The sequence below is a fragment of the Hyposmocoma kahamanoa genome, unplaced genomic scaffold, assembly GCF_003589595.1.
Source record: "Hyposmocoma kahamanoa isolate Upper Pololo Valley unplaced genomic scaffold, ASM358959v1 102, whole genome shotgun sequence".
NCBI lineage: Eukaryota > Metazoa > Arthropoda > Insecta > Lepidoptera > Cosmopterigidae > Hyposmocoma > Hyposmocoma kahamanoa.
In genome coordinates, this window is record NW_020653337.1 from 1,841,743 (window position 1) to 1,869,591 (window position 27,849).

At 38.0% G+C, this 27,849-nt stretch overlaps 3 protein-coding genes across 5 annotated transcripts in view; all 3 read right to left on the reverse strand.

The window, feature by feature from the left end:
- Positions 1 to 251: 251 nt before the first annotated feature.
- Positions 252 to 2,164, reverse strand: LOC113232740. Its single transcript, XM_026467521.1, has 3 exons — positions 1,849 to 2,164; positions 618 to 859; positions 252 to 395 (listed from the first exon to the last, which is right to left on the reverse strand). Exons 1-3 carry the CDS (start codon positions 2,162 to 2,164, stop codon positions 252 to 254), a joined length of 702 nt encoding a protein of 233 aa, XP_026323306.1.
- Positions 2,165 to 4,396: 2,232 nt separating this feature from the next.
- LOC113232750 (pre-mRNA-splicing factor CWC22 homolog) lies at positions 4,397 to 8,632 on the reverse strand. Its single transcript, XM_026467531.1, has 6 exons — positions 7,471 to 8,632; positions 6,364 to 7,024; positions 6,150 to 6,288; positions 5,911 to 6,028; positions 5,151 to 5,619; positions 4,397 to 5,117 (listed from the first exon to the last, which is right to left on the reverse strand). The coding sequence occupies exons 1-6, from the start codon at positions 8,510 to 8,512 to the stop codon at positions 4,397 to 4,399; spliced, it is 3,150 nt and encodes a 1,049-aa protein (XP_026323316.1). The 5' UTR covers positions 8,513 to 8,632.
- Positions 8,633 to 10,800: 2,168 nt separating this feature from the next.
- The window catches only part of LOC113231359 (stress response protein NST1), a 63,734-nt gene continuing 46,685 nt past the window's right edge, over positions 10,801 to 27,849 (reverse strand). The window contains exons 2-7 of one of the 3 annotated variants that reach the window (XM_026465653.1): positions 21,957 to 22,129; positions 19,904 to 20,118; positions 19,121 to 19,238; positions 17,987 to 18,127; positions 13,498 to 13,638; positions 10,801 to 12,522 (exon numbers count right to left, since the gene is read on the reverse strand). In XM_026465653.1, the coding sequence (XP_026321438.1) occupies positions 12,451 to 12,522; positions 13,498 to 13,638; positions 17,987 to 18,127; positions 19,121 to 19,238; positions 19,904 to 20,118; positions 21,957 to 22,129 (860 nt within the window). In that variant the 3' untranslated portion in view covers positions 10,801 to 12,450. The remainder of the gene's footprint in view (positions 12,523 to 13,497; positions 13,639 to 17,986; positions 18,128 to 19,120; positions 19,239 to 19,903; positions 20,119 to 21,956; positions 22,130 to 27,849) is intronic. The other 2 variants (XM_026465667.1, XM_026465660.1) reach the window with 2 other exon arrangements.

Genomic DNA, 27,849 nt, shown 5'->3' on the forward strand with positions numbered 1-27,849 from the left:
AACGAACTCTTGGCATCAGCACCGGAGTGTGATGCTTAAGATTCTATGAAATGACGGATGTTAGAGAATCGAGTGTGTATTTATAATGTATTTGTCTTTTTTATTTTATTTTTGTATATCTTATTGTTATTACTTTTATAATTAGCTTAGTTTTCACGGTGCATTAAGTTCTTAACTGTCATACCGTGTAAATATATTTACAATAAATAAATGAATAAAGTACGTCCCCCAACCCCAACGCGAACGCCTTCTCAACCACGCTCGCCGTCGCCTTTCATCCTCGCGCACAAGCTCATATTATAGGACATTGTTAACTTTATGTCTCTGGGCAACGACGATCGCAATGGATCTTTGGGATTTAAAGCTCTTACTAGCACTGCAACTGCTGTGGGTAGCTGTGCCGCTTACAACTTGTTTATCCCATCTTTACTAGTAACATTGATTTTATTAAAGCATTTTGTGGTACCTACTAGGGTTTGTTTTCCAGCAAATTATAAATATATCCTTAGTACAGACACTTCCGAAGTTAATATAATAATCTTTTAGGCCATAGGAGCGACGGGAATCTAAAACGAATTCCCAAAATTATCCGACAATAATAAATCGCTTCTACTAACGTGAATAGCATGCCGAATCATGACTTCCTTGAAGTATGCCCAAATGGCACCAGGCGGAGACCAGTAATACCACTTGAAATAGAGATGCGTAGACAAATAGATGGTCATCAGAGCCGCGAGCTTGTGTGAATCAAAATCGCGTTGCGCAGCGTAATCGACTGTCTCCGCCAGTAGGATCACGAGGAAATTTCGTTCAGTTAAATTGTAGTTCTCTACTATCTTCTTTTGAACCACTAACTGGACTGTAAAGCAATTTAACAGCTGCAGTGACGCAAATACCAAGAGAGCTTTATTTAATGACTGCATAAACTAGACTCAATCAATTCTTAAGTCATTTCCAATCATAAATCCAACAGAACAGTCTCATATCTTTCTACAGAAGTTTCATAGAAAGATATGAGACTCCCTATCAACCTCTTGGTTCTGCGAGAAGGGCACTATGACCTGTGCAAGCGAGCTTGCACAGGGACCATCTAAGTCAAGTTATAACCCCGGATCAGCACGTTTTCACGCACTTCATTCGGTTCTCTGTAAAGCTAGTGTCTTAGGTGAGTTGCCCCGGGTGCACGTACAGCACCCTCCCTATTTTCCAGATAGGTACCGGAGCTGTAGGCACGCTCACTTCCCGTCGCGCTCCGCACGGCTAACGGTTGCCACCGCTGAGCCGCCGGCTCTAAGCCGACTACCAAATTTCCTCATTGGTGGCGGAGCTGTAAGGCACGCTCACTTCCCGACGCCGAATGAACGGCGTCTCTCCAGTTTCCAAATACCTATGCGGCCGGAGGGACCGGAAGATGTCTATCCTCTACTAGCTCTCCGGGCTAGTGCCGTAGATGCCAAGTGGCAGTGTCCTACGACAATGTCTGGACATAGCCACCGACTTAAAGGGCAACTCACGTGCCCCGCGCGTCTCCTCGCCTCAGGCCCTCAACTAGACCGCTACTAAGACGCCCAGGCTGCGCGCGGGACGAAAGCCCCGGCCACTATCTACCGGGGCAGACGAACGTGTTCGTCCCTGCAGCTAACCACAAACCCCGGCGAGTCCATACCCAAGTCCGGGTCCGCCAGAGACGCCCGTGAAGACGTATCACTGGCGGAGGGCTTGGCCCGGGCGCCCGCCGTACCCTGGTCATGCCGTCGAGCCCATAGTCTCTCCGGAGAACCTTATCTCGGTAGATAAGGACAAATTCAACAGAACAATTAAAACCCAAATAAGCTTTCAACAACGAACTCAAATATTTTTTCAATCCATTCTCAGGGTCCGACTCGTGAGCAGCAATCATATTAACAACATCCTCTTCAGTCACAATACTCCCTGTCAGTATAGCTGGTCGGGGTTCTTTTCCCGGTTTTCGAAAAGACGGGGCATCATTGTCAGCCAAGGAATGTAAATAAGAAGGTGCCGATTTTTGTTCTTTTAACTTCTCCTTCGATTGTAAAGCTTCTACAGGCATCGATACTACTTTTTCGGGGACAGGCCATTCGAAGCTGTCCTCTTCTTCGTGGGGAGCTGTAGCAACATCCGTTATTGATTCTATTGAATACATTTTCTTTATGGCGATAGCTCAATTCCCCTCAATTAATTTTTTTCTTCTAATATCACCTCTAATTGCAGATAATAAATCTTTAGTGCCACGTAAATTAAATAAATCGAAATAAGTTAGTTTCTTGACATTTTTTCCCTTTTTAGTTTTCACTCATATTCTGAAGAGTCATGCGGACAATATATGAAACGGTAAGTCTCGTCTGTCAAATAACACAGCCAAGATAAGGCTAGGTTCAGATGGACGCACACCTGTCGCGCGTTTTTAAGTATTATTCCTTTGATTTTGAGCGCAGTGGTACCGCGCACGCACTTACAGACGAATGTATATTTAGCTAGACCACAGAACAATAAATACAATATAAGCGATTAGTGAACGTGACCACAAATTAGAAAGATAATATGTGACACGTGTACCAACAGTATGCGAAATGCCGCCATTTTCGTTTGAATGTTATGGTCGTGTCGAAAATCGTGGTAAAAAGTGCAAAATGATATAATATAGATATAAAAATATAATATTATCCATTGTGGTCTTTCATATCATTGTTATGTCTTATTCTATTTAATTTAAAAAATCCATTAAATTTCTTGTCGTAATATATTTTATGTTATATAACCAATGGTCGGGAAAAGGTGTCCACAAAATAGACACATATATAGATATAGCTACAAGGAGCTACATAAAATTGTTAAAACCACCATTATTAACTAATTACTATTCGGATTTACGGATATCCGGACGAAAGAAGCTCGTCTCTTTAATCATCTAAGAAGATAAATAGCCGTACATGGGTAAATATCACTTTTTCGTCTTGTTTAAGCGTCCCGCAGTTTTTTTTAATAAAAAGTATTAATAGGAAATGAAACTATTTTTCCGGATTTAAATCGCGTATATTTGTTTTTTCAAACAAACCGACGTTTCGGGCTCTTTACAGTCCCATGGTCACGGTTGACTATGGTTGACCATGGGACCTTTCCTATGTGTAACAATCGCGAAAACCTAAGAACTCAAAAAGTATCGAGTTCTTAGGTTTTCGCGATTGTTATACATAGGAATGAAACTATTTTTCCGGATTTAAATCCCATGGTCACGGTTGACTGTCAACCGTGACCATGGGACCTGTAAAGGGCCCGAAACGTCGGTTTGTTTGAAAAAACAAATATACGCGATTTAAATCCGGAAAAATAGTTTCATTCCTAACTCAAAAAGTATTAAAATAATCTAGTGTGAACATTGACCTACCAAAGTGTGAACATTTGCCTTTGTGATTGTGTTTCGTTTTTCGTAGTGGTTCGAATTTATGAACATCTGTTATACTGTGTTTTTTAATTTAAATAAAATATTTTTAGAGTGCTATGTTACTTTTTGTTCTCTGGTGCTATCACGAGTCTCATGCAAACTAAAATGTTAAAATTCCTACGTAAATAAAATTTTTAATTCATTTTTCTTCTAAGTTCTACTAGCAAATGTCGCCGTTCCGTCAACATGCGGTATCTAAGGCTAGGGAGGGGTGGAGAGCGACCATTCTCGTTACTTTTTTACTCTGTGCTTTGGTAAAAGGTCACTTATCTACAGCATTTTTTACATGATGAATTATTTTAAAATCCAACTTCGACTTCCTAGGTCAGTAGTTTTGTCCTACGATGCAGTAAAACCATTTCCGGAAATTCGTAATTCGAAAAAGTGATTAATTAATATTTGGTGGTCTATCTACTATGTCGCTCCTTGTTTAAATAGGCATTATTCATTCGTCGTCTTTCAGCTATTGACGCTAGATGACAGCACATTGAATGAAATTTTAATAAATAATATATATATATAATTTTAATAAAATCAAAGCGTAACTTGCAATAATATGTAGTGAACTTTCAAACGATATGCTAACTGGGTAAATCTTAAAAATCTTTTAAAATTAGAAACAAGTAATCATTATAATGTTGTTTTATGACAGTGGTGAGCTTTGACGACAGAGGTTATAAATGGTAATCAAGGCATCACTAAATTTTTACACGAATAACGCACGATTTGAAAACGCGCGTTAAATTTTTGTTATCTAAACACCTCTGAGAGTGATAAGGCAAAGCCATTAATGATAAAAAAAAACGTCTGCACCCATCCCTATACAACAAAAAAATATGTTGCTATTGAAATTAATTTATTTCATAAAGAAAACAATTCCACTTACGACTGGAATGAGGACACATATTTACAAACTTTACATATTACAATTTGTTATACTCTCGAGCTATCCCAATACCGACTGGAGACAGCAGCCATCTCTCGTTTAAGGCTACTGCCTCTCCTGATATCCCAACCATCATCGTTATTTTTCTTTTTATCCTTACGTTTCCTGCTTCTAGACTCGTCCTCACTTGAATCACTGTCATTTTTTTTACTCCTTTTATCTTTATTTTTCTTTTTTTGATGTCTATTTTCTTTCTCATCTCGTCGAATATCATCATCACTAGAGTCACTATCTGAACTTGAACTTTCGTCTTTCTTCGCCTTGCCTTTACTTCGTTTCTTTTGGTAATCTTCGTCATCGTTTTTACTATTGCGTTTGTCTTTATCTTCACTTCCCGTTGGTTTATTATCTTTTTTCGATCTACTATCATTTTTTCTAGATTTTTCATCATCTCGTCTTGGTTTCTCCTGTTCCTTTTCGGATCTGTCTTTTTTAGATCTAGAGTCGTCCTCATCTGTCCGCAACCTTTCTTCGTCACGTCTTGATATATCTTCATCTCTTCTAGACTTGTGATTCTCATGTCTTAAACTTAAATCTTCATCACTCCTGTCACGGCGTCTATCCTCATCCCGCCGTCGATCTCTATGGTCACGTCTCCCTCTAGAATCATCTTTGTCATCGTCACGTCTATTTCTAGAATCTTCCCTATCATCATCACGTCTTCTAGAGTCATCTCGACCATCGTCACGTCTATTTCTAGAATCTTCTCTGTTATCACTGCATCTCTTATTAGAATCTTCCCTGTCATCATGTCTCCTAGAATCTTCTCTACCATCACTGCGTTTCTTACTGGAATCATCCCTGTCATCATCACGTCGCCTAGAATCTTCTCTATCATCTTCGCGACGTCTTCTAGAATCATCTTTGGCGCCATTTCTATTGTCCCGACGTCTTTCTTCGTCGCGACTTCTGCGCTCATCTTCACGCCTGTCGTTTCTTCTTTCTTCTCTTCGGAAATCTGCATTTCTTTGATCACTCCTCTGGTCTCGCCTTACATCTCTTGGTCTAGCAAATCCATCCTTATCCCTCTCCTGCCATTCTGGTCTTTCATGCCTTCTGGCGTCTTTTCCATATGTATCATAGAAACCATCGTGACCCCATCTTTCGACATCTTTATTAGATTCATTTTCAGGAGTTTGGTCCTTGTTTTTACTTTTTGACTGACTCTTTTCACGTTTCTTTTTGCTGTTTTCTCCATCTGAATCTAATTCTGAAACCAAGTAAACCTTTTAGAATGCCTTCTGTCATACAAATAAAGACATTGAAGATCAGGTACAGAGCGACCATGATTTAGGCTTAATTTACATTGCCGCAGAATAGATTGGAACGGAATAGAAGCAAGTTTTTGTAATATGGTTTTGTTACAGACTTGACATAAAGTTCATTATGCTAGGTACGATTTCGTTACAAAAATTCGCTTATATATGTTACATCAAAGATAACATTGGGAGATGAATATAAATATTAGCAGTCATCATCTATAAAATTATATCCAACTCACCATTACTGGAATCACTGTCACTAGATGAAGAGTCTGATGAACTGCTGGAGCTTGAACTAGAGCTGGAACTTTCAGATTCACTTTCGATGTTGATCTCTGTAATGGGCGGTGGCACAGTCTGGAAGAGAAAAATGTATTTTAACTACCAGTTTCGAACATTAATTATTCATTTGGCTGAAGTGAGAACCAAATTTCTCGTAGCACCACTATCCTACCACTCTATCTCTATCCTAACACACCTTTGGCATTTGCTTTAAATGTTCTCGCAGTTCATCAGTTAGGCCTCCCAAACCAATAGATGTAAAGAAATTAATGGAAAATCTTGTATTCTTTGGATTATCACGCGGGAACACACCCGAGAACGCCTCCTGCAATGTCCTGAAAAAAGAAAACAACAATTAATATTCCAAGATAGTAAAATTCCTTAATAATGGAATTATGATAAAAACTCACGGGTCTTTTAATCTGTCGTTCAGTTTCTTTAATCCCATGTATTCAGCTAGCTCTTGGAATAAAATCTTGATGTAAATACGACTGGAGCTAGTAGTGTCTTCCTCGTTCAACCGTACACATTCTAAGACTTCCCAGCCGATAGAATCCGTAAATAGCAAGTGTGCAAAAAATTTACTAACATTTCTCAATCTGTTTGTGTCAAGTCTATGTGCTGTTGCATAGGAATCCTTAAAAATCTCTTCAAAGGGCTCTATGTATATCCTGTTGATATTACAAAATCTTTGTGCCAACAATCCATAAAATTTTTCATAGGTTCTTTGTTCAGCACAGCAATCTAAAAACATGTGGCAGAGTTCTACTTCCTGTCCTGGTTTTAATTGCATCTTCATAAGTTTGTGGGCGCATTCTTCAAAGTCCAAACTTGAGTTTATTGTTAAATAAATAGTACGTCGGAGTGCTACTAAATTTGTCTCTGTATTATCAATAATGGTCATCGGTTTTTGTTCTTCACCTTCTTCTTCCTCTTCCGATTCGTCACTGCCACTTTGCCCAGAGCCCTCTTCATCGTCATCAGACTCTGCATCAGAGCCCAAGATCTCTTTGCTTAATGTTTTGTACTTTTGCTCATTTTCTTCATACTTTTCATCAAACTTGAAAACATCTGGAAGTTTAAGCAAAAGTGTTAATTACCATTATGCCACCATATGACACACATAAATACAAAAAATACATACAGCAACACAATAACCTTGTATCTCAGTAACAAATAAATTGTCTGTTTAAAGGTAAAACCACATAAGTGACATTTCTACAAAAAGTCTTTATACATATATATCTATGGTAAGAAAATCACTGTCTTTCTGCAGGTGAAATTCAATACCAAAAAAGCTATAAACTCAATAAGTGGTCTTATCTGCAGAAAGATGGTGATTTTCTTACAACAGGTACATAATTTGGAGATTTTTTGTGGATTTGTGGAATTTCACTTATGTGGTTTTACCTTTAAGCAGACGAAATAGCATGTACTGCCATGAGAAAAACTTTCTATTTATTGAATAATTATAAGACACCAGCAGTCAGGTTTGCAAAAAATTAAAAATTACTTACTCAGGATATCTTGAGGGTCAGTAGCATCATCAAGCATCAATAAATGTGTGAACTGCTCTTCCTCAGGAACGAGTTCCAATTCCTCAAGCAGAGCCGGATGATCCTTGAATCCATCCTTCCACACTTGAAACATTACTTCTATCATGTACTGGACTCTTTTATCCAACTGCCCCTCATGAAGAATGTTTCGCAACATGCCAAATATTGCATTAACTCCTTTAGAGGAGACTTCAGTCAACTTCTGACCGCATTCTTTCAAGAATGCAATTGCGACCTCAACAGAATCATCCGTCGGTGTCTCTACTAGCAATGTCAACAACTCTAAAGCTAGAATTTCATGTGCTACTCTCTGATTAACAAGATGAGCTATGAATGACGCAGACGAAATACAAATGGACTTATCATTGCGTTTGAATCCTCTCTTGAATTGAATCACCAGCCTTTTCAGTAATAATTCTCCAATATTAGGGAATCGTGAGTTCACTGCAGCTACCAGGGCAGCATAAACATTAGTAAATGTTGGGGATGCAGCCTGTGCTTGAATCACAGAACGGCACAACAAACCTCTACCACGCACTATGTTCTCCTTTAAAAGCTCTTTGATAATTATCCCGATGTTGCCCACGTTTATCTTGTTAATATGACCATGAATGGACTTTTTCAGGGCTTCCCAAGCAAGTCTTTGAAAAGCCATTGATGATTTGTCCGTAATTTGAGCCTGCATCATGCGTAGTCGCGCGGGCGGGATGTAAGCACCTCCCGTTCTAGTATTAACCATATCTATGTCCCTATTTTTCCTTTCTGGACCTTCTTTTTTCACCTCAAGCGATTTAGAGTTACCATCTTGTTGTTTCTCTTTTTTAGCGTGTCTGTCTTTGGAAACTGATCTGGAACGCCGTCGTTTACGCCTGGACTCTTCACGAACAGGCGATCTAGATCTCGACCGGGCCCGCTTCGACTTCTTTTCCCTCGTTTCTTTACGATTTTCATCATCATCACTATTCTTGTCCTTTTTACGTTTTCCTTCCTTACTGTCTGCCATCTTAATGAAACCAATGAACTATTACTTACAATGTATTGTTCTTAGTACCCGCTCACACAATATCAAGTTGTGTTTTGCATTAAAAACCAAAATTCAGCAGCAACGCCACATAAAATCGGCCATTGTAATTTTTATTTGACGTTTGTTTTTTTAATTTCAATTTTTTACAAGCTTCGGCATACCATTACTATAAAAAATCATGTAAGAAATGGCTACTAAGGTAATAGAACTAATAAAATAGGACGCCAAGCTGTATTGCTGAATTAATTACTTAATGAAATAAAGAATCTTATCTAATAACACTACTTGTCTCGAGACGAAACAACTCATTACTCGCTTGCATCTATGGGTCGTATTCCAGAACTCTACTCAATGCTCAAGTTAGGACTTGAGTACGATTTCAAGCACTAGAAATCATACTCAAGTCCTGACATGCGCATTGAGTAGAGTTTTGGAATACGACCATAGGTGCATTACTAGGTTTTTAGGTCCGTTCGGTAATTTATAGCTCTCTCATAAATTCGATTTGAAATAAACCGCTGAAATGGCTCATTTGATATTTTAAGCTTAATAAAAATTCTTTTTATTTTAATCGATGCCAAATGGTCGTTTTTTTTTCTTGAAGTGAAAGACAGTAAGCTTCGACTTTATTTTACTATGGCAATTTCGCGACGGGGAGCTTGCCTCATAGAACAAAAGGAACAAAACGACAATCAGGCATTTTGTATGGGAAGATTGATTTTAATTCATTGGTACGATACATGATTATTTAAAAAAGTCGGTTGGAATCATTTGTATGACCACTGGTTCAACATTATTGTACCCATTATTTTTGTTTTTACTTCCACTATAAATACAGGGTGTCTATTAAGTCGACGTCAAGCCGGGACGGGGATATCAAGAAGATCATGGCTTACAAAAAAGCCCATGGTACAAGGTCAAGAGCGCGTAAAGCTTGACACTTAAAACTTAAATCTAACTCTATGCCGCTTATGATGAAAACAGTCCAAAGTGTCAAGCTTGTTGTGCTCTTGACTGTACATACTATACGGTTTTTTCAAAAGATTTTATACATATTACGATTTATATGTTTTAACACCTTTGGATGCGACTGTACTCTCTCTCTCTCTCAATCTTTCTTTTTTTGTTATCTATATCAAGCTGCTAAGCTAATGAGCTAAGTATTATATTAAATAAAAATGGAAGTAAATTAATTTGCTACTCCGCGAACCCGGTGAAGGTTAAATCGTGCTAAATAGCTGCGCTTGAATAGTCGACTCTTCGGCCGAGAGTCGAGCAGTCAACAGCCCCTGAGGATGCCTCGTGGAGAGGCGAAACACGTGTCGGGTACATTGTAGTTGCGCTTATTATTCAACACAAGCGCAGCTATAAACGTAGTGCTTAAATTCTCTTTGCGCAGCTATTTTGCACGATTTAACCTTCACTGGGTTCGCAGAGTAGCAATATAATTTACTTCCATTTTTATTAACATGGACTTCCGCAAAGTAACGCCTGAATCTATTAATTATTATATTAAATTCCTGCCTAGAAGTTATTTTAAAAATATCAAGAAGCATGAAAAATAATCCATTTTTTTCAAATTTATTTATTACTGCTTGGCAGTAGAAATAGGTAAGGTGACAGTACTTCCCTGGACGAACTTTTTTAACAAAGAGCTCTACTGCTACTAAGAAGCTCTACTGCTACTATGTTCATATGAAATCTCATTTGTCTTCAATCTAATGGAAGGGTCCTCTTTTCTCTTAGGAGATGCTGCTGTAAAGTGGTACTAAGGTAACAATAAAACAAATTTTATCCAATATTTTGTTAGTGTTTATTTATGACTTTATTAATACGACAATGAAACTACAAAAGTTGCCTGCACTTTAAAAATAGCAATTTTCATATACCTCACAACTCAAGCACGTTATTCAGTAACATAAAATACAAAATTAACATATAGATAAACATTATAAGATAGGAGAGTGATTAACATTATGGAAACAATAATAATCTCAAAGCGTTAATTGCATCGCTTTACATGATTTGTCTCGATCGTGAGTCTAAAAGGCTACACAATACCAAAGGCAAATTGGTCAGAAGTTTTCTGTCTTCACTGAGAAACAAGCTAGTACCTTACACCTAGTTCCCTTACTCGTAGCGTAGTTATTAGACAGAGAAGCAGCAAGCTGCTCGCCCCGCCTAAGCGGCCTCGCGTCAAGCAGTTACAATTTATTATATACACCATTATCGTAACTTGACGTTAAAACAGACCGAAACATAATTAATGCCAAAAATATACTATCAAAACCACAGGGATCCATACGCTCGAGGCTAGGGCAGAACCCGCGTGCTTCATTAATATCACTAGCTACCCAAGAGCAGAACATCACAGAAGCGTTGTGTCCAACACACCGTCCGGCCAGCGCTCTTTCTACCATAAAAAAATATAAAATGCTATGAAAGGCAGTCCCATATGGTACATTTTATTGATATTGGAGCCAAATACGAAATACGAGGCACTTTCGCTGTTAACTATAGTCTGGACTGTTATTCAATTTGAGATAACAAAACATAGTTCAATTTCAAAATGTAGCTATTGACTGACGGTGAGAACGTTCCAGGTTTGTACCAGTTTGGCTCAGATCAAATGCCACCCGTCGCCGTCAACCTGTCCATTCTTTGCAATGTTACTAGTCCGGTGTCTGAGCACAAGCAACCATACAGCCAGCAGCGCACACTCAGCGGCGGCCGCGGCCACCTTACACCTACACCGCCACTCGAGGGCGTTTACCCACGGCAACATACACGAATACTTTCCTAAAATACTGTTGCGTTTAAATGTTAAAAATAATGATATAAGTCTATAACTAATTTTAGGTTACTCCCTCGCGTCCATAAAACACATAAAAATTAAATGTTAAAACTCCTGGTTCCGTGCGAAAAAACGCTCAATTTTGATAACAACCGATTATCAAAGATCGTTCTTTATTTAAGATACTTATAAAGTTAATGTGAGTTAATCTTGTCGGCTGCACGGAACCGTCTGCCAACTTTTAGTAATCCAAATAAATAAAAATAAAAAAACTTAAATACGTACTGGAAATACCAAAAGTTGGCCCGAGTGAGATCACGTCTAGACAATTGTCGATAGGCCTTGTTTGATGTTAGCATTGTGGTAAATAACCGAAGAAAACATGTCGTAAGCATGATCTGAAATGTCGCGTTCGAGGTCACACGGGCATTGAGGAGGACAAGACTTGTATTGAGCGTAAAAATTAAGTTGTTTGTCTTGTAGCTCTGTCCTTGACAATGCCGAGTTACAGTATGAACGCACTATTGGCCTTAATTGAGGCGCTGCATAACACACGCTATGTTTTGTTCAAACATTTCCACATTCAAAGAGATAAAAGTTCTTGTATCTTAAATTAGTCTCGAATTTCTGTAAGATTATAAATTGACGAGGAAAACAAATTTCATTCATTCATTCGAGAAACTTAGCATGAACACAAGGACAAGAGACATGTTTAATTTACCCGTCATAGTCTATAGACAAAAGAAAGTATGCCGGGTGGGCATACTTTCGCTGGTTTTGTGTGTGCTAAGTGAACAGAGCCGTTACAGTTGTTAAAACTGGCAAGCAATTTCAAAATTTTTCTTCGTACAGTTGATGATATTGATATGGTCGGCTTTTAACAGTATACCTTTTCGCTCTCAAAACTAAGAGACCAATAACGTTATACAAGAATTTGGCCATGATAAAAAGCACATCTCCTTGAACAGGCACCTATGGCTGTGCGAGATACAGAGGGCAGCAAAAGTCTTTGATGTTAAAGTGTTGCGCAGTGTGCACAAGACCTTCGCTGCCCCCTGTGAGCTCAGGTTGTTGGCTGCTAGGCGGCTGTGGTAGCGTGTGCTGCGCGTGCGCGGGGCGTGGCCTAGCCCTGCGTGGGCGCTTCGCTGTCGGCGCGCGCGTTTTTGTTCTGCCGCACTATCTCTGCGCGCCGCTCCTGCAGACAATCAAGAGGTGTGATTAATTCTAGTACAAGACATCAAGTAAGTATATAAATGACAGCGCTTCACAACGAAGCGATACAAAATGGCCAAATTTACTTATGAACAAGCAGAAGAATGCACACCTGCCGTAATGTTGGGGGGAAGTTGATCTCTAACAGTTCTTACGTCTCACATAATCATATTTTTAAATTTTATGTTAAATGCACCAGTGGGACATAAAATAATAAAAAAATATATAATGAAGCTTAATAAGCATGATCTATTTTAAATACTATACATTATTATATCCTTTATTATCCCCCAACAAGTACAAAATACAAGTAAATGATAGATCATAGGGTCTGGGAGGCAGGAGCCCAAATTAGGTAAATCCTGTGTTATGGCTCTCCTGGCTTCCTCTCACGTCAATAGTACATTCAGTAAACAAAAATAAGGTTATGTGATAGAAAATTAAATAGAATAAATAAAAACATTTATCGTAACTTTACCTCTAGCAATACAGTACAGTCGGTATTTTTTGAAGACGGAGAAAAATTACATTTGTAAGGTTGCCAGTTTTAATAAAATTTCGTAACCGTGGTAGTCTAATTAATGATTTAATCTTCCGCCTCTCGGCCGGGGGTTCGAATCCGGGCTTACACCTCGTGAGTTTTTCGGAAGTTGTGTGCTAAATTTAATTTGAAATTTACCCTGAGCTATTCGATTAAGGAAAACAACTTCGTGATAAAATCTGCACGTTAAAGAATGTAAACTCTCGGAAAACGAAGAAAGAATTGAGCCAGAGTGGCGGAGACCCGTGCCCGTGCAGTGAGACGTATAAATGCTTGGATATTGTACTCAATTACATCTACAATAGTCAAAGTTTTTAAACCACAACACCATCCTAATTTTTATATTCATATATTAATTTAATAGTATTCACGCAAATTCTTGCTTTGTGACCTTGAAAGATTGAAAAGACAAGTGACCTGTTTTTTAATTATGTCGAGTTTCTTCTGCATTTCCTTTTCCCGGTTGAGCTCGGCGGTGGTGAGTTTTGTCTCGATGTCCTTCGAGATCTCCTCTGCCTTCGCGGAGATGGTAGAGCGCACCACTTCCAACTTATTGGTCTAGGTGCCATGATTAAACAAAAAATGATGATAATACAAAATAATAAAAAAAACATGCAATGATTGGTCTTTGTGATGCTTCAGAATGTATATTTCACACGGTTCTCTAGGGCGCGTTCCCACCATGTCGCAAAATTTTATTTATCGTTAGACAACTGTCGCGTCTAGCCTGTTCCCATATCACGACTATCTGCCGTGACTGTGTCGTGGACGTTTATTTTATCGTTGAACGACTGTCGTGTCTAGCTGTTCCCACTTTGCTTGAAGCTGCGATTAGCTGTCGTCACCTTTTTATCGTGACATTTTATTTATCGTCTGACGACGTCGTTCTAGCTTTCCCATTGTCACGACAGTCTGTCGTCGTAACGTCAAAAAACTGGTGAACGAAAGTTAATCGTGTTAAATTATATGTGAACAACTTCATTTAAATATACATGCCACGACACTTTGCACACTGCACGACTATATTGCGTCGTCACGACATAGTGGGAACGCACCCTAGCACTCACAATTTTTGTATATCATAAAAATGGAAATAAGTTATCTTGCTATACTTCGCGTACCCAGTTAAGGTTAGTTCGTGCAAAATAGCTGTGCTTATGTTGAACTTTATGTTTTATTCTTCGGCCGAGTGAGTGCTCGGCGGAATAACTTGCAACATCTGCTAATGGTGCCTCGTAGAGGCGAAACACGTGTCGTTTTAGTAATTCTAGTTGCATATTTGTTATTTATTTCATGCGGAATATTCAGCACAAGCGCAACTATTTTGTACGGTTTGTCATCCATTGGGTTTGAGAAGTAGCAAGGCTATTTACGTCCATTTTTTATTAATATGTATTTCCGCAAAACAACGCCCAGGAAAGGCATTAAAGCCAAACTACAAACTGTGCAAGACTGCCGAGTTTCGGTTGATATTTTAGAGCCTAGGCACATGGCGTATCTTATACGCGCCGCCCTGTAGTGAATCGATTAAAACGCGCGCAAATATCGCGTTGCAAGCAAGAAGCTTATATACTCCACTGGAATTTACACTTAGAATTTCATGTAGTTGCTTCATTTCAAAAATTAACAAACAAAATTAAAACTATCGCTCATCAAAATGCGCGATACATACGCGCGACGACTGCGCGTCTGTGGCGCGTTTGGAATACGCCGTGTTCATATGTTCTTATTTATTGTTTGACCGACTTCAAAAAAAAGTAGGAGGTTCTGAATACGACCGCGTGTATTTCTTTGTCGGAAAGAGAATACCTCAGACGGGTGGCAAACTAGGGGATGAATGACTTTTGAGGTCGGTTTTTTTTATATCTACGTTTACGTAAATAAAACATTTCTATTGGCAAATAACGAAACTTTGACAGATTGAAAGAGCATGAAAATTTCATCTATTTGGTTCAATAACTTTTGTTTTGAGAAAAATTCGCATTTACGCCCTTTCTGCCCGGAGTATTGTATTACGAAAAAATTGTTTGGGAAATTCTATTGGCCATCCTATTTGAAGATTCTGTCTCATATTGGCTGTTTGAGCTTTAAAGGGCGTCGGTAGAAAAATTCAATCCAGGTTCGCCGTCTAACGGGCGTTTCAAGCAATTTTATTAACATCGTTTGTTTTTCAAATAGATAGATGACACCGTAAAACTCGCGGGTCGTAGAAGGGCGAGACTAGTTTTATTTCGTATCTCGAATTATTTCGTCTCTTACTTTGGAGGGTGGAATTTAATCCTGCAGTCAAACCGTATTACAGTTTTGTGGGAATGTTTATAGGTTTATAAAAATTGTACAGTCTTGACACTTTGCGACTTTGGACCTTATAGTAAGCGAATAGAGTAGAAATTAAACCTTAAGTATCAAGCTTATTAAATAAATAAATGATAATTGAAGTGAGATTTGCTAACAACTTAAGGGGATTGGATTCGATGATCGACGAAATGCAATAAAGATGCTGTTCAATGCAGCACGTATTGCTCGCCGGTTCTTGTACCCGAGAAGGGTTTCGGGTCAGGGGACCCTGGCCGAGTGTGCCTTTGTTAGGAAATACATCTCTCCCGTTCATAAATTCAAAATTCATCTTTTAAGCGTGAAATACACAGGGAGCGGGTGCGGGTCGGGCGCGAGTCGGGTCGGGGCGGGTCTAATTCTGTGTATTTATGTGGACGACAACATATCGATTGCGGGCGTGTGCGTCCGTCCTGACCGGACTCGCGCCCGACCCGCACCCGCTGTTTATCAGTCTTTAGGTGAAAATAGATAATAATAATAATAAAGCGAAAGCCGTGTCATGAGAAAGACTTCACATAAATCAATGATATGTGAAAGGTATAGTGCCACCGTGACAGGCATCAATTGTGCATATTGCTCTTAGAGGATGGAAAAAAATAAAGGATATTGCTACGTTTGAATGAAAACTTAATTCTCTGAATGAAATGAATGACTGATAATATGTTGAACGTTTAGACGTCACATGTCACACGAGTGACTACAAAACAAGAGTAGAAAAAGCGAATGATTTAACGTATTAGTCAATAGGCGTAGAAAAGGGCGCAGGGTGTATATTTCCAACTTTCAGTAATACCATGTAATACGATTTTGTGTTTCAATGCTATCAACATCATTTTCTGTTTGGTTCTATCATAAAAACACGAAAAACCTCTATTTCCCTGCAAAATATTGCGTCTGTTCTCAGGACAGTCAAAAGTTGAAATTTGCGTACCACAAAGAAAATGTATAAATTTTCGAGTTTTTCTTTATTTAAAAGACAAAAAGAGGAAAATTATATTACAAATTAATAGCACATTTCGACAAAAATTGTACAAATTCATGAGAAAGAAACTAAAAATGTGTACTTTCGCAAGATTATGTAAACAGATAGTTATGTAAATACCACTATGAGAGCGTTTTCGCACTGCATCCTGTGCGTATTCGTTCCGAACCCGAGACTATACAAATCTACAAAACCCGGACCCAATAGGATGTCACTTGTGAATCCGAGAAAATATCTCTTTGTACACCTGGAGATAAAATGATCCCTGTGACGTTTCGGACCACAGAACAGAAAATACCGTAGAAGTGGTTAGTTAGCCTCACACGCGTGCCAACGATAGGTCTCTAAGGGTCGTATTCTAGACCTCTATTCAATGCTCAAGTCAGGATTGCACTGGCAACACAAGCACTGGAAATACGACCCTAATGGCAGGGACTTGAGTATGATTTCTAGTGCTTTGAATCATACCTTAGGACCTATGTGAGCTCAGTCCGCCGTTTTCGCTTTGTACGGTATGGTCGTGTCAATTCTTTCGCGTAAATTCTATAAAACCGTAGAAAAATGAATTATTGTGCTGTTTTGGAGTACAAAAATGATTGCCGCACCAAAAATATTAATAAATTTTCTGTTTATCGAAATAATTTTTTTGTTACAAGAAACGAAAAGCTTATACCCCTGCAATATGGTCGATTATTTTGGGGAACTAAATTAATAACTCCAATTCGTCGTGGTTCAGCAATTAACCGCTAGATGGCAGGACATTGATTGAAATTTCAATTTAATATCAAAACGCCGTAACTTGCAATAATAGGTATTGATGGTATTGAACTATCAACGATATGCCAGTAGGGTAACGTTTAAATTATATTAAAAATCCAGAATTTGTTATTTCTTTTTAAAATTTGATTCTACGACCAATCATTATCAAGATTTCGTTGTGTTTCAAATTAAGAATGTGTGAGTTTTGGCGACATCGGTTCTGATAGTAATCAAGGCTTATTGGCACGTGCATTGTTTCGGACCGTCATTTCTCGGATTCGGAACTGAGGCGACTATAACAGTCACAAACAATGATCCTAGGCTCAATTTACACTGCGGAGTTTTAAAAAAATGTTATTCTGAGACAATAAATGATTTATTTATTTTTTATTTCATTTTATTTTTAAGCGAATTTATGTAACAGCATAATTAACTTTATGGTCACATATTTGACCAATTGAATTATATACATAAAGTAAAGCAAAGCTTTAGGGGTATAGCTACTGCTTTCTTCATACTTTTTGCTACACACGAAAAAAAAAAACAATACTGTCACAACAGAAACAGAACCTTTCTGAAAATTTGTTACATGGTAGTTTTGACATATTTGTCACATTGTTGTTTGTACATTGGTGTTGGTGATTCTATGCTGGTGATGTAAATTAAAATAAATAAATTGAGCCTTATTCTTTTTGTATTTGCATTGTATTGTTAAGTTTTAATTGTCCTCAATAGTCGTATTGCAAAATTTCGAATGAAGTAGAAAATAAAGAAGCATTAATTTATTTTTCTGGCAACTGTATCAGCACACTGACAAGCATAACTTACATGGTTGCGCAGCTTCTCTTTCTGCTCTTGTTCGAGCTGCATCCGGCGCTCGGCTGCCTGCTGCAGTTTGTCCTGGATGGTGCTCTCCAGTTGCTGGAAGCGCTCCTGGTTGCCCGTGCGCACTTTGCGGATCTGCTCCTCCTAATTGAATAACCCTTTTTGCACATCAAGCCGTGACAGAGACAAAACACAAAAGGACAAATGGAAAGTTCGTTGATGGCGCCTGAGTGTAGTAGTACGAAACATTTTTTTAACCGACTTCAAAAAAAGGAGGAGGTTGAGAACCTCCTCGACTGTAATTTTTTGTGTATTTTTTTAAACCTTTGAAACCGGAACGTAGCAATGCTCAGATTACTGCTTGGCAGCAGAAATAAGTAAGTCGACGACCTCTTTTACAAGGAGCCCTACTGTTACTACGCTATAACATCAACGTTTTTTGAACCGATTTCGATGATTCTTTTTTGTTGGAAAGGAGATATCTCAGTAGTGGTGCCATTCAAATTTGAAGAATATATTCCAACTCTAAGGGTGGCAAATTAGGGGATGAATCCGCTTTATTGGATTTCATCCACTTTTCGTTAAACGATTTCAATAAAATTTGACAAATAGTTATTTATAAATTTTGATTTATTTGTTTTTATTTGTCATGTTATGCACTCTTGTAATTTATTCTGAACCTAGCTCTCTGGTTGACTGGTAGAGAATGCATAATGGCATTAAGTCTGCCATTTGTACTTTGTGTGCAATAAAGTTTAAATAAATAAAAAAATAGAATATTCCACAAACTCTTGTGATCGTTTTTTTTTTAATTTATCTACCTACCATATATAGCTCATTAATACTGAAAGTTTTAAAACTATAGACAATGTATAATTTTCGAATCGGTTCTTCGCATAAATTTAATACATTTTTATTGAATTTATTCAAAACATTGGCTGTTACGTTTGATCGTTCAACAATCTCCCATTCGCTCCTTATTTTCTACGTATTTTATACCGACTTTGTTTTATAACAACAATAGACATCAAAACACCTTAGCAACAGACAGTAGAAGCACCATTTAAAAGCGGCATTCCATCCACATGTTTCACCATTGTGACATAAATTATTGTCTAATATGAATAGAGAACGTACATGTTCGCGAAGACGCTCGATCATCTTCTTGAGGTTTTCGTCGCGCTTGTCGGCGGCGGTGGTCATCTTGTCCTCGATCGCCTTGTACACCTCCGCCGTTTGCTGCTCCAGTGTCAATCTACACGATGTCAATCAATTGCGTGGTTGCATTAGAAAAATTCCAGTAGCGAGACCCTTTGCCAGGTGATTTTGAGTAGAGGGAGAAATTGACAATCCTTTAGGATTTTAAGGAACGTATTTTTATTTAGCAATTTTATAAGACATCTAAAGAACAAAAACAAAACGTTAAAAAGATACAAATTTAAAGGCATAATAAACAAACTATATTAACAAGCATGTGCTCGCACATACTTGGGATAAAAATTTTCAGAATAAAAAGAAAAATACCAGGGTTTTTCTATATAATTATACAATAAAACTCGATTTACGACAAAATTTTTGTTGCTGTGCTGTGTCCATCTCTGCTGCCGTGGGAGACAGACGGATTTCGACTTTATTTTGTTACTTGTAAGTTCGGACTTTCTTGCATAGAAATGTCAGGTTTTTTGTCCGGCCTACTATTTTTTTAAATATCAGGAATACAAAACCGTAAAAAAGTATTAACCTTAGAGCCAAGTCCAAACTCATGATACCACGATTTCGTTTAACCATGGCAAACGACCCTTTTATGGAGAACTATATACGTTTTAACAATATGATTCCAGAGCAAGTATATAGTGATAATAATTTAGTGAATATTTGAATAACCACAAAAGTCTTGAAATCTAAATCATTAACGTTTACCTGGTCTTTTCAACACCCTCAAGATGGTCCTTAAGCCTGGCCCGCAGCTCGTTGATATAGGCCTCGCGTTTCTCTTCGTGCGTCTCCATCTTGGCGTCCAACGCTTCCTTGGTGGCCGTGATGAAGTTGTTAGTCTGCTCGCTACGGATGCGCGACGCCTCCTCGATCTTGGCCATCTTTTGAGCGATCACGGCCATCTTGCTCTGCTCCAAGCTCTGTAAGTTACAATGCGCAAGATTCACTTATACTGCTGCATATGCAGATTGGAGTGCTATTTTAACATCACAGTACCAGAGATGAGCAAGCGCCCGGGTTTTAACACGGCGTTTTAATAACGCTGGGTTTAATTCGAGCAAAAACTATTTATAACTACATATTAGTTGTAAATCGAGTTTTGTTCAAATTTAATTATTATTATTACAAAATGTTTATTGCTTCCTGATCTATACCGTTCGATTTGCCTGTCCATTGAATCGATTCGCTTGAAAATCGCATTGAAATAAATCGATACAAAAAAATCGTTAAATCATACGTAATTGAATCAATTTCCATAAAAACGAATCGTAATGTGCATCCTTAGTAGTGAGAATTCACAGGATTGCAAGGTAGGTATTGTGTGAAATTGCCTCTTTTTGTCGTGTAAGATTTTTTACATCGAAATTTGTAATAAGTATGGAATTACACTGAATTCCGAATTAGTGACGGGATGTATGGTAAGCTACACGCCTGTCCATGACAACTGCAGTGCCACTCAGAGCTTTAAATCGCAAAGATCAGAGGGGCACTGCTAATGCGCTCGTCACTCTGGGACATAAGTTGATAAGTCTCATGTACCTGCAATTTCACCATAATAAGAGCAAGTGACGTAACACAGTTCGGAGCGTAGGGTAGAACCATGGTAGAGCATTACTATTGTAGTTGTTCCTACAGGTTGTAAACATAATTTGATAAATTAAGGTGTTAATCACTGTAATCTCGTGTTTTTTTTAAAAGAACCTTTGTTAAAAGCAGTAAATACGTTCGTATTGATATTTTTGTACCAGTATAGCGGACCTTGATTATGGAGCATGATTATGAAATAGAAATGAAATGTTGATAAATTCAAACTACCACAAACACAACAATAAATGTCTATCTACTGTTTGATGACATTTTTTAAACACCCAGTGATCGTTTTAACTCTATAATTAATGGTGCGTGTGACGACCCGCGCTATGCCACGCGAGTGCACTGCGAAATTATGCGTCTATGCGAATGTGTGAGTCCGAACACGTCGCGCGGCGACCATGCATACATACAAGCAGCACTGCTGCTGCTGTAATTAACAATTTCGGTATTAATAATTTTTATTACAAATGAGAAATTTCATTTAAAATAATTATTTCAAAATTAGATTATATTCTAATCGTTGGTTTTGAGTTTGAGTTCTCACATCCAAGATGGCAGTTGGTGGTAGCTAAAATTTATAAAAACTGATCAAGACAGACTAATAAATCGATTAAGTGATATAAGTAAACAGCGGTCGACGGCGATAAAAATATATAGCTTTAAATTTATAAAATATTGGTCTTATATTAGGCATTCCTTAAAACGTAAATGAGAAATATTAAAAAGACAAAATCGTTTCACTATTATACGTACCGACAAGATTACATTTCTGTGCATTATAAAATAAAACACAAATATCGCAAATTCTATTTAATTTAATTTTAATTTTAAACAGAAAAACAGAAGTTTTGCGCAAAAATGGTTATGTCTGTATCGGATATGCTTAGTCTTGTATTTTCGTAATGTACAACTACTGGCAATTTGTTTTTATAGTTTTTGTATCTATGGAGTGTATAGTGTTGTATGTATACAAATGTAAAATGTGTTTAGATAAATGTTCATAAAAAATACTTTTTTCCGCCAATGTACCACTGTGCGCTGCTACGTTTGTATGGAATTAGTAGAGTTACTAGACTTGCCTTATTATACTATGCTTGTAGCGGGAAATGGTGTACAGAACAAATCACCAGAGTCTCGCCAATCTCCAAGACGCGATATAACTCACCCGCCGTCGCTCCTCGGCGGCCTTGAGCTTCTCCTGGATCTCCTCGACGGAAGGCGTCTTATCGGGCGAGTCGGCACGACGCGGTACAGGCGCGGGCACGCCCACCGGCTCTGCAAGGATCACCTCGTACGCCAACCCACCCTTCGACATCTCCTGGCAACGGATCTCAGTCGCTGTTGGACAAGTCAAAGGAACTATTTAGACATTTTATATTATTACATGCATTCAATTACGTTACATTGACAACAAGAATTTATATGTACTCTAACCAAATTCGATATAGAATGAATGTTTACTAACAAAACGTTGCCAATGACAGCAGGTGAAAAGAACATTTTTTTTGTCAATGCTCATTATTTAGTCCAACTCTGCCCATATCCTGCTCGTGAGGTTGGAATTTAAACGGATAAGTAGATAGTTGGGTTACGTCAGTTATGTAGATATGTGTACTTACCAAGCCAATTATTATAAACTACTAAGTACAGTCGGTGCCCTCGCTTAGCTATCCACTATTTGTATAGCTCTTAGTACAAAATAGTGGCTACTGAAGTGAGGGCACCGACTGTACCTATTGATAGGTATAATTTATGATTATGAATAAAGTAAGTAAGGTTTAAGTCCATTAATAGTTACTGCTAGATGGTTAATATTTACTGCTAATGGTAGATCAAAAGACACAAAATTGTAATATTTTACATGAATTTACTACATATCCTATCTATCATCAATTTCCGATTATGAACTTAATACTCGAACTCGAGAATGTTTGCAATCTCTCCCGTCAAATGAAAAAATCGTTAAGGATGACACAGTTTTATAAATAATTAATTGCTGGTCATTTTTGCAAATTTCTATTGAACAAAAATCACCACAAATATGACTTCAAGATTGGCATTATCAATAAGGGCGCGTGTACACGCTAAGGAACTCAACGTGTCTGCTACAGAAGAGATGAGAATGGTCTTGTACACGACAAGAACTTTGTCGGATCTAGCCACGAAAACATGTCGTGTCTGTTGCAGACGAAAAAATGATGAATATGTACACGATACGAATGCTTTCGGACAGACATGTGTAGGGTAAAATGTGTCAGCGCATTACGAGTCTTCGTTTCGTTTTACGTTCGTTGACTGACAATGCATTTCACCACGAGCCATACAATAGCGGCAGAGCGCGTCGTGTCGAGGGCAGACAAGATGTTTTTTTTGTCCGGCACCGAGGCAGTGTATACAGTTCACGTGTAGAAACGACACGAATTCTAGCATAGATCAGGTGACTTTTCTTAGCGTGGACACGCGCACTAATCCATTCAAATTTCGTGTAAAAATTCGCCGAAACCTCGACTGCATGAATTTGATAACGATTTCACGCATTAACTGCATGCAGTCGATCTCGACTGCATGAACTTGATTATGACTTCACGCACTAATTGCAAACACGCAGTCAATCGATAGCAGCCTAAAAATCATGTTTCTATTTGTTATTCTACGTAGAATTTAATTAAACTATAGTAGTAGTAGACTTATCAACTATGTTAGTACAGTGTCTGTAACTTAGACCTATTAAAATTAATAAGGTGCCTCGTTAGAGGTCCCTCCATTATGCGAGTAGTAATACTTAATCATTTTCAAGATGACGTTGCTGTACTCTGTTCATCACAGAAAGATTTTCATTCACAGTGTAGTGGAATAGTCTCTAGAGGCTATTTTATTTTATTTTTTTTATTTTTTATTTTTATATAGGTTTGTTTTTGTTTTTTTACCAAATGCGATACAGAACCTATTTAAAACTAGTCGCAAGACACTCTCTGCGGGTACTTGGTTACTAAGCATTTTGCTTTGGGGTAATGCCGCCGATATCAATAGAATCTTTGTCCTGCAGAAACGTGCAGTTAGGGCAATTTACAATCTGGGCCCCATAGTATCTTTGAGAGATAAGTTTAAGGAAATTAACATTCTTACACTAGCCTCACAATACATTTATGAAAATATAATTTATGTTAAAAGGAATAGTAATTTCTTTATGAAAAATAGTGACAGACATAACATTAATACGAGGAATAAAAATAAACTAGCTTTTCTTGATAGTCGTCTTCACAAAGTCAAACAATCATTTAAGGGGCAATGTATACGCTTCTATAACAAGATTCCGGTTGATATACAAAATTTGCCTTTCACGAGGTTTAAAACTATAGTGAAACAAAAACTTTATACTAAAGGTTATTATACAACTTCTGCGTACTTGGATGACAAAAATCCGTGGTAGTAACCCGTTTAGCTCATGGAGGTAGTCTCAATCTGATGTTTCAAATAAAAAAATATTGTAAATATTATTTACAAAGAGCAACCCCTAGAGTTTTTTGCTCATTCTTCTCAGGGGAATCTGCCTTACGAATGAGCGGTAGAGTTTAACCATTGTGACGATTTCAAGTGTAATAATGCTTACCTATGAAATAAAGATTATTTTGAATTTGAATTTGAATTTGAAAAGTCTGCTAATTTTATATTACCTCAGTTGTGTGTACATAGAATATGAATGGCAAAAATTTGTAACGTTTGGTATTGTGCTAGAAGTTAAAGCCCGCAATACTTGTAGGCCGAACCTAGGCGAGAGAAGGCCAATACCCACGTATAGACAGCCTATATGCCTTGCCTTTGTCTTCGCTCGGTATATCACATCGGAAAAAATATCGATTTTTTTACATGAACATCACTAAAGTACAATGACCAGTGGTGTCCACAAAATTAGCAGAATTGGGGCCCTGAATGTAGACCACGGCGCGGTTTGAGGACTTCATAAGTTCTCCAAAGGTTGGGAACCTTCCTCGACTTACAGTTTCATCACGATATTTTCCTTAACTTACAGGTATTAAACATTCGCAAATACAGGTACCTTGGAAATTTAAGTCATAGGTAGGTACACGCCATCTAGGGATTGGAACCGTCGGATATCAGACACGCAATGTAATGTAGATATTCATTTATTCTGAGCACGCGGTCCAAGCAAGACAGGTTTCTGTATAAAGATGCCATAATCGTATGAGTAAAACAAGGAAGGCATTTTAACACAGATCGCTGCTTTTCAGGAATAGTGCCTTAACAAACCAAAATACTTCCTGTTTCGACTAATTTCTGAAGTTTGTTCAGGAAACGCTAAATTTTATTGTGAATGGGATACTGAACTTTTCATTGTTTAAAATAATCACATGATAACCTTAAGATGGTTTACGATATGTCAAATTTGCGCGGCAGACACATCTCAGTTTACCATCTTTCTGATTAAATAAATGCTTTCGAAATAGGCCACTATTCTAGAACGCCATCGAAGTTTTCACTGGAATATCTTAGGTTTATAGCATACACGAACGGGTTGATATGTGTCCAAAACGTCATAAAATTTATAAACCCACTGCTAACTAAAACATTATAGTATCAGTCTAATGTGTTAAAGTTGGCAGATCTTCCATATTTGACGAAATCAAAAGAGCATTCCCAATCGAATAAGGTTTTATTTAAACATTTAACAACTAAACTGCAAGTGTTTACAATAACAGAAGACGATTGAAGCCATTAATTCTCTCAGATCGTCGTCTCCGCCAAGTCTGCGGGCCGATTTAATTAAACTTCGCACTGTTAAATGCTATTAAAACCAGCTGGAGGTCTCATAATTTGTTTTTAATTATCAAGTTTGCTATTAAGCGCACAATTAAGCAAAACTCGTACATCCGATAGAGGGTTTCCTCGGTTTACGAAATTTGTATTAACCAACAGTAATTAAACTAGTGTCTCGTATATTTTTTTCTGAGACTAAGTGACGGAGCGAACAAGTAGTGCGCCTAGTGGTGAGCGACACGCCTGTCCATAACAGTTGCAGTGCCGTTTAGAGCTTTAAATCACAAAGATCTGAGGGGTACTAATACTGCGCCCGTCACCCTGAAACATAAGTTGACAAGTCCCTTGTGCCTGTAATTTCACGAGCACCTATAATACCCTTCAAAAGCAAAACGCAGTAATGCTCCATTACTACCTGCCGGCAGAAATAGGTAAGGCAATACTTCCCTGGACTGACCGACTCTTTCACGAGGAGCTCTACTGCTGTTAAATATATATACCCCATCCGACTGTCACCCACACGGTTTTATCGGCGTCGGGAAGTGATCGTGCCTACAGTTCCAGTACCTATCTGGAAAGTAGGGAGGATAGTGTACGTGTAAGGGCGGCTCACCCAAGGCGCTAGCCTCTTGAGAACCGGATGAAGTCAGTGACAACGTTCTGTGACAACCCTGTACACTGGCTGATCTAGAGTCAGAATCTGAACTAAGAAGGTTCCTGTGCACGCACAGGCTATAGTGCCCTTCTCGTATACTTTAAGGGTCGGTAGAGAGGGTCACTATAATCAAAACTAACGTAAAGATGACCCACATAGTAGGTAGGAAACGACGATGACTCTTTCCCTGCTCCTGACAAACCTTTTTCGCCTTCTCTACTCTCTGGAGTCTCTTCATATATACCCGTTTGTTCTTGGTACTTTTGATCTGGCCTATTTCAAGGACGTCTCCTATCTGATCTAGACATAGTTACGTCAAGGGAGTGGTAAATCCCAAATTAAAACATTTCCACGAATTACCCAAACTTAAGTTAGAGAATTCCCGCGAGCACAAAAATACCGAAATAAATCCTAGAGGCGCTACGCAGGACACACAGACCAAAACCAATTTAGGAGAATAAGTTTCCTAAACTGCTGGTTCCCGGGTTTGCAACCTGGTAGTCTCTATCTACCACGCGTAACAAGGTATCTATATTAATTTAACTATTTTACGCATGTTTAGAGCTCATAACAACTTTTCTAAAGATTTGGACTTATTCTCCCATAGTCGCTATACTTATTTAAATATTTGTAAGGAGAAGCTGAATATGTTGGATATTTAAGAATCTTATTGTTTTTATGTACGTGTAATATGATTTTTTGCTATTGTTTTTAAGTGCAATTTTTTTTTTATTATGTTTAATAGTCTGTTAATTTGTAAGTATTTTATTTATTTCGCAAAAGCCGTGGGTGGCTGTCATAGGAATACAAATTTACTCCTATTATAATGCATGTTAACTTTAAGCATTTTCACAGTTTGTATTCTGTAGCTATGCCAAAAATAAATAAATAAACTTCTAAAGGCTGTTAATTCAGTAATCACGTTGAAAACTTTTTGTAAATACGTAGGTACCTAAACATAATATTGACGAAAGGAAAGTACCTAAGCATTGTGCTACCAAAAGTACATTGTGCTTAGACAATCTTATTATAATCCATCAAAAGCAGGCTCATTCAATTAAACTTTGTCTCCGAGAAACGGTGCGACGGCTAAAGCCGCCCGAGGCATAAATTCGTCGAGTCTAAAGTATGCGACTACATCTGCGACCCTTCACTAGAAGCGATACGTCGTACTTTTTTAGAACTTTTGGATGCTTGCTTGTAAGAATATTAATATTGCTGACATACATTATCCAAATCCTATGATTGCAAGTAACTTCGTAGGTAAGGTGCTATGTATTTGAAAAAAAAACTAATACAAATGATGAAACCCGGTAGCACAGTGAACCTGTTTAAAGGTACCGAGTAGGAGGAGGGGGAACCTCCCCGGATGACTCACTCGGATATTGTACTGACTCCCGAGGACCCTAAATATATCTATAGCTAATCGGCAAAAGCTATATGTGTACTGAAATTTTCATGACTAATACAATAGATATGCGTGTAGGTTTCTTGCAACTGCCTAGTTGGACAATATTGAAAGGACTGAGTATTGCACACAATATAAAGTCTCATTTCCTTATACTGTATGGCTGGGGCAAAAAAATAAAACCCTCGAGACTCATTGAAGACAACTTCAAAGCTAAGT

Coding starts and splice junctions, on each gene's coding strand:
- LOC113232740 (XM_026467521.1), bottom strand. CDS start 2,164: ATGTATTCAATAGAATCAATAACGGATGTTGCTACAGCTCCCCACGAA. Junction 860..1,848: donor TGGATTGAAAAAATATTTGA/GTTCGTTGTTGA, acceptor ATTGCTTTACAG/TCCAGTTAGTGGTTCAAAAG. Junction 396..617: donor TGATTCGGCATGCTATTCAC/GTTAGTAGAAGC, acceptor TAAGCGGCACAG/CTACCCACAGCAGTTGCAGT.
- LOC113232750 (XM_026467531.1), bottom strand. CDS start 8,512: ATGGCAGACAGTAAGGAAGGAAAACGTAAAAAGGACAAGAATAGTGAT. Junction 7,025..7,470: donor TGACCCTCAAGATATCCTGA/GTAAGTAATTTT, acceptor TTAAACTTCCAG/ATGTTTTCAAGTTTGATGAA. Junction 5,620..5,910: donor TGACAGTGATTCCAGTAATG/GTGAGTTGGATA, acceptor ACTTGGTTTCAG/AATTAGATTCAGATGGAGAA.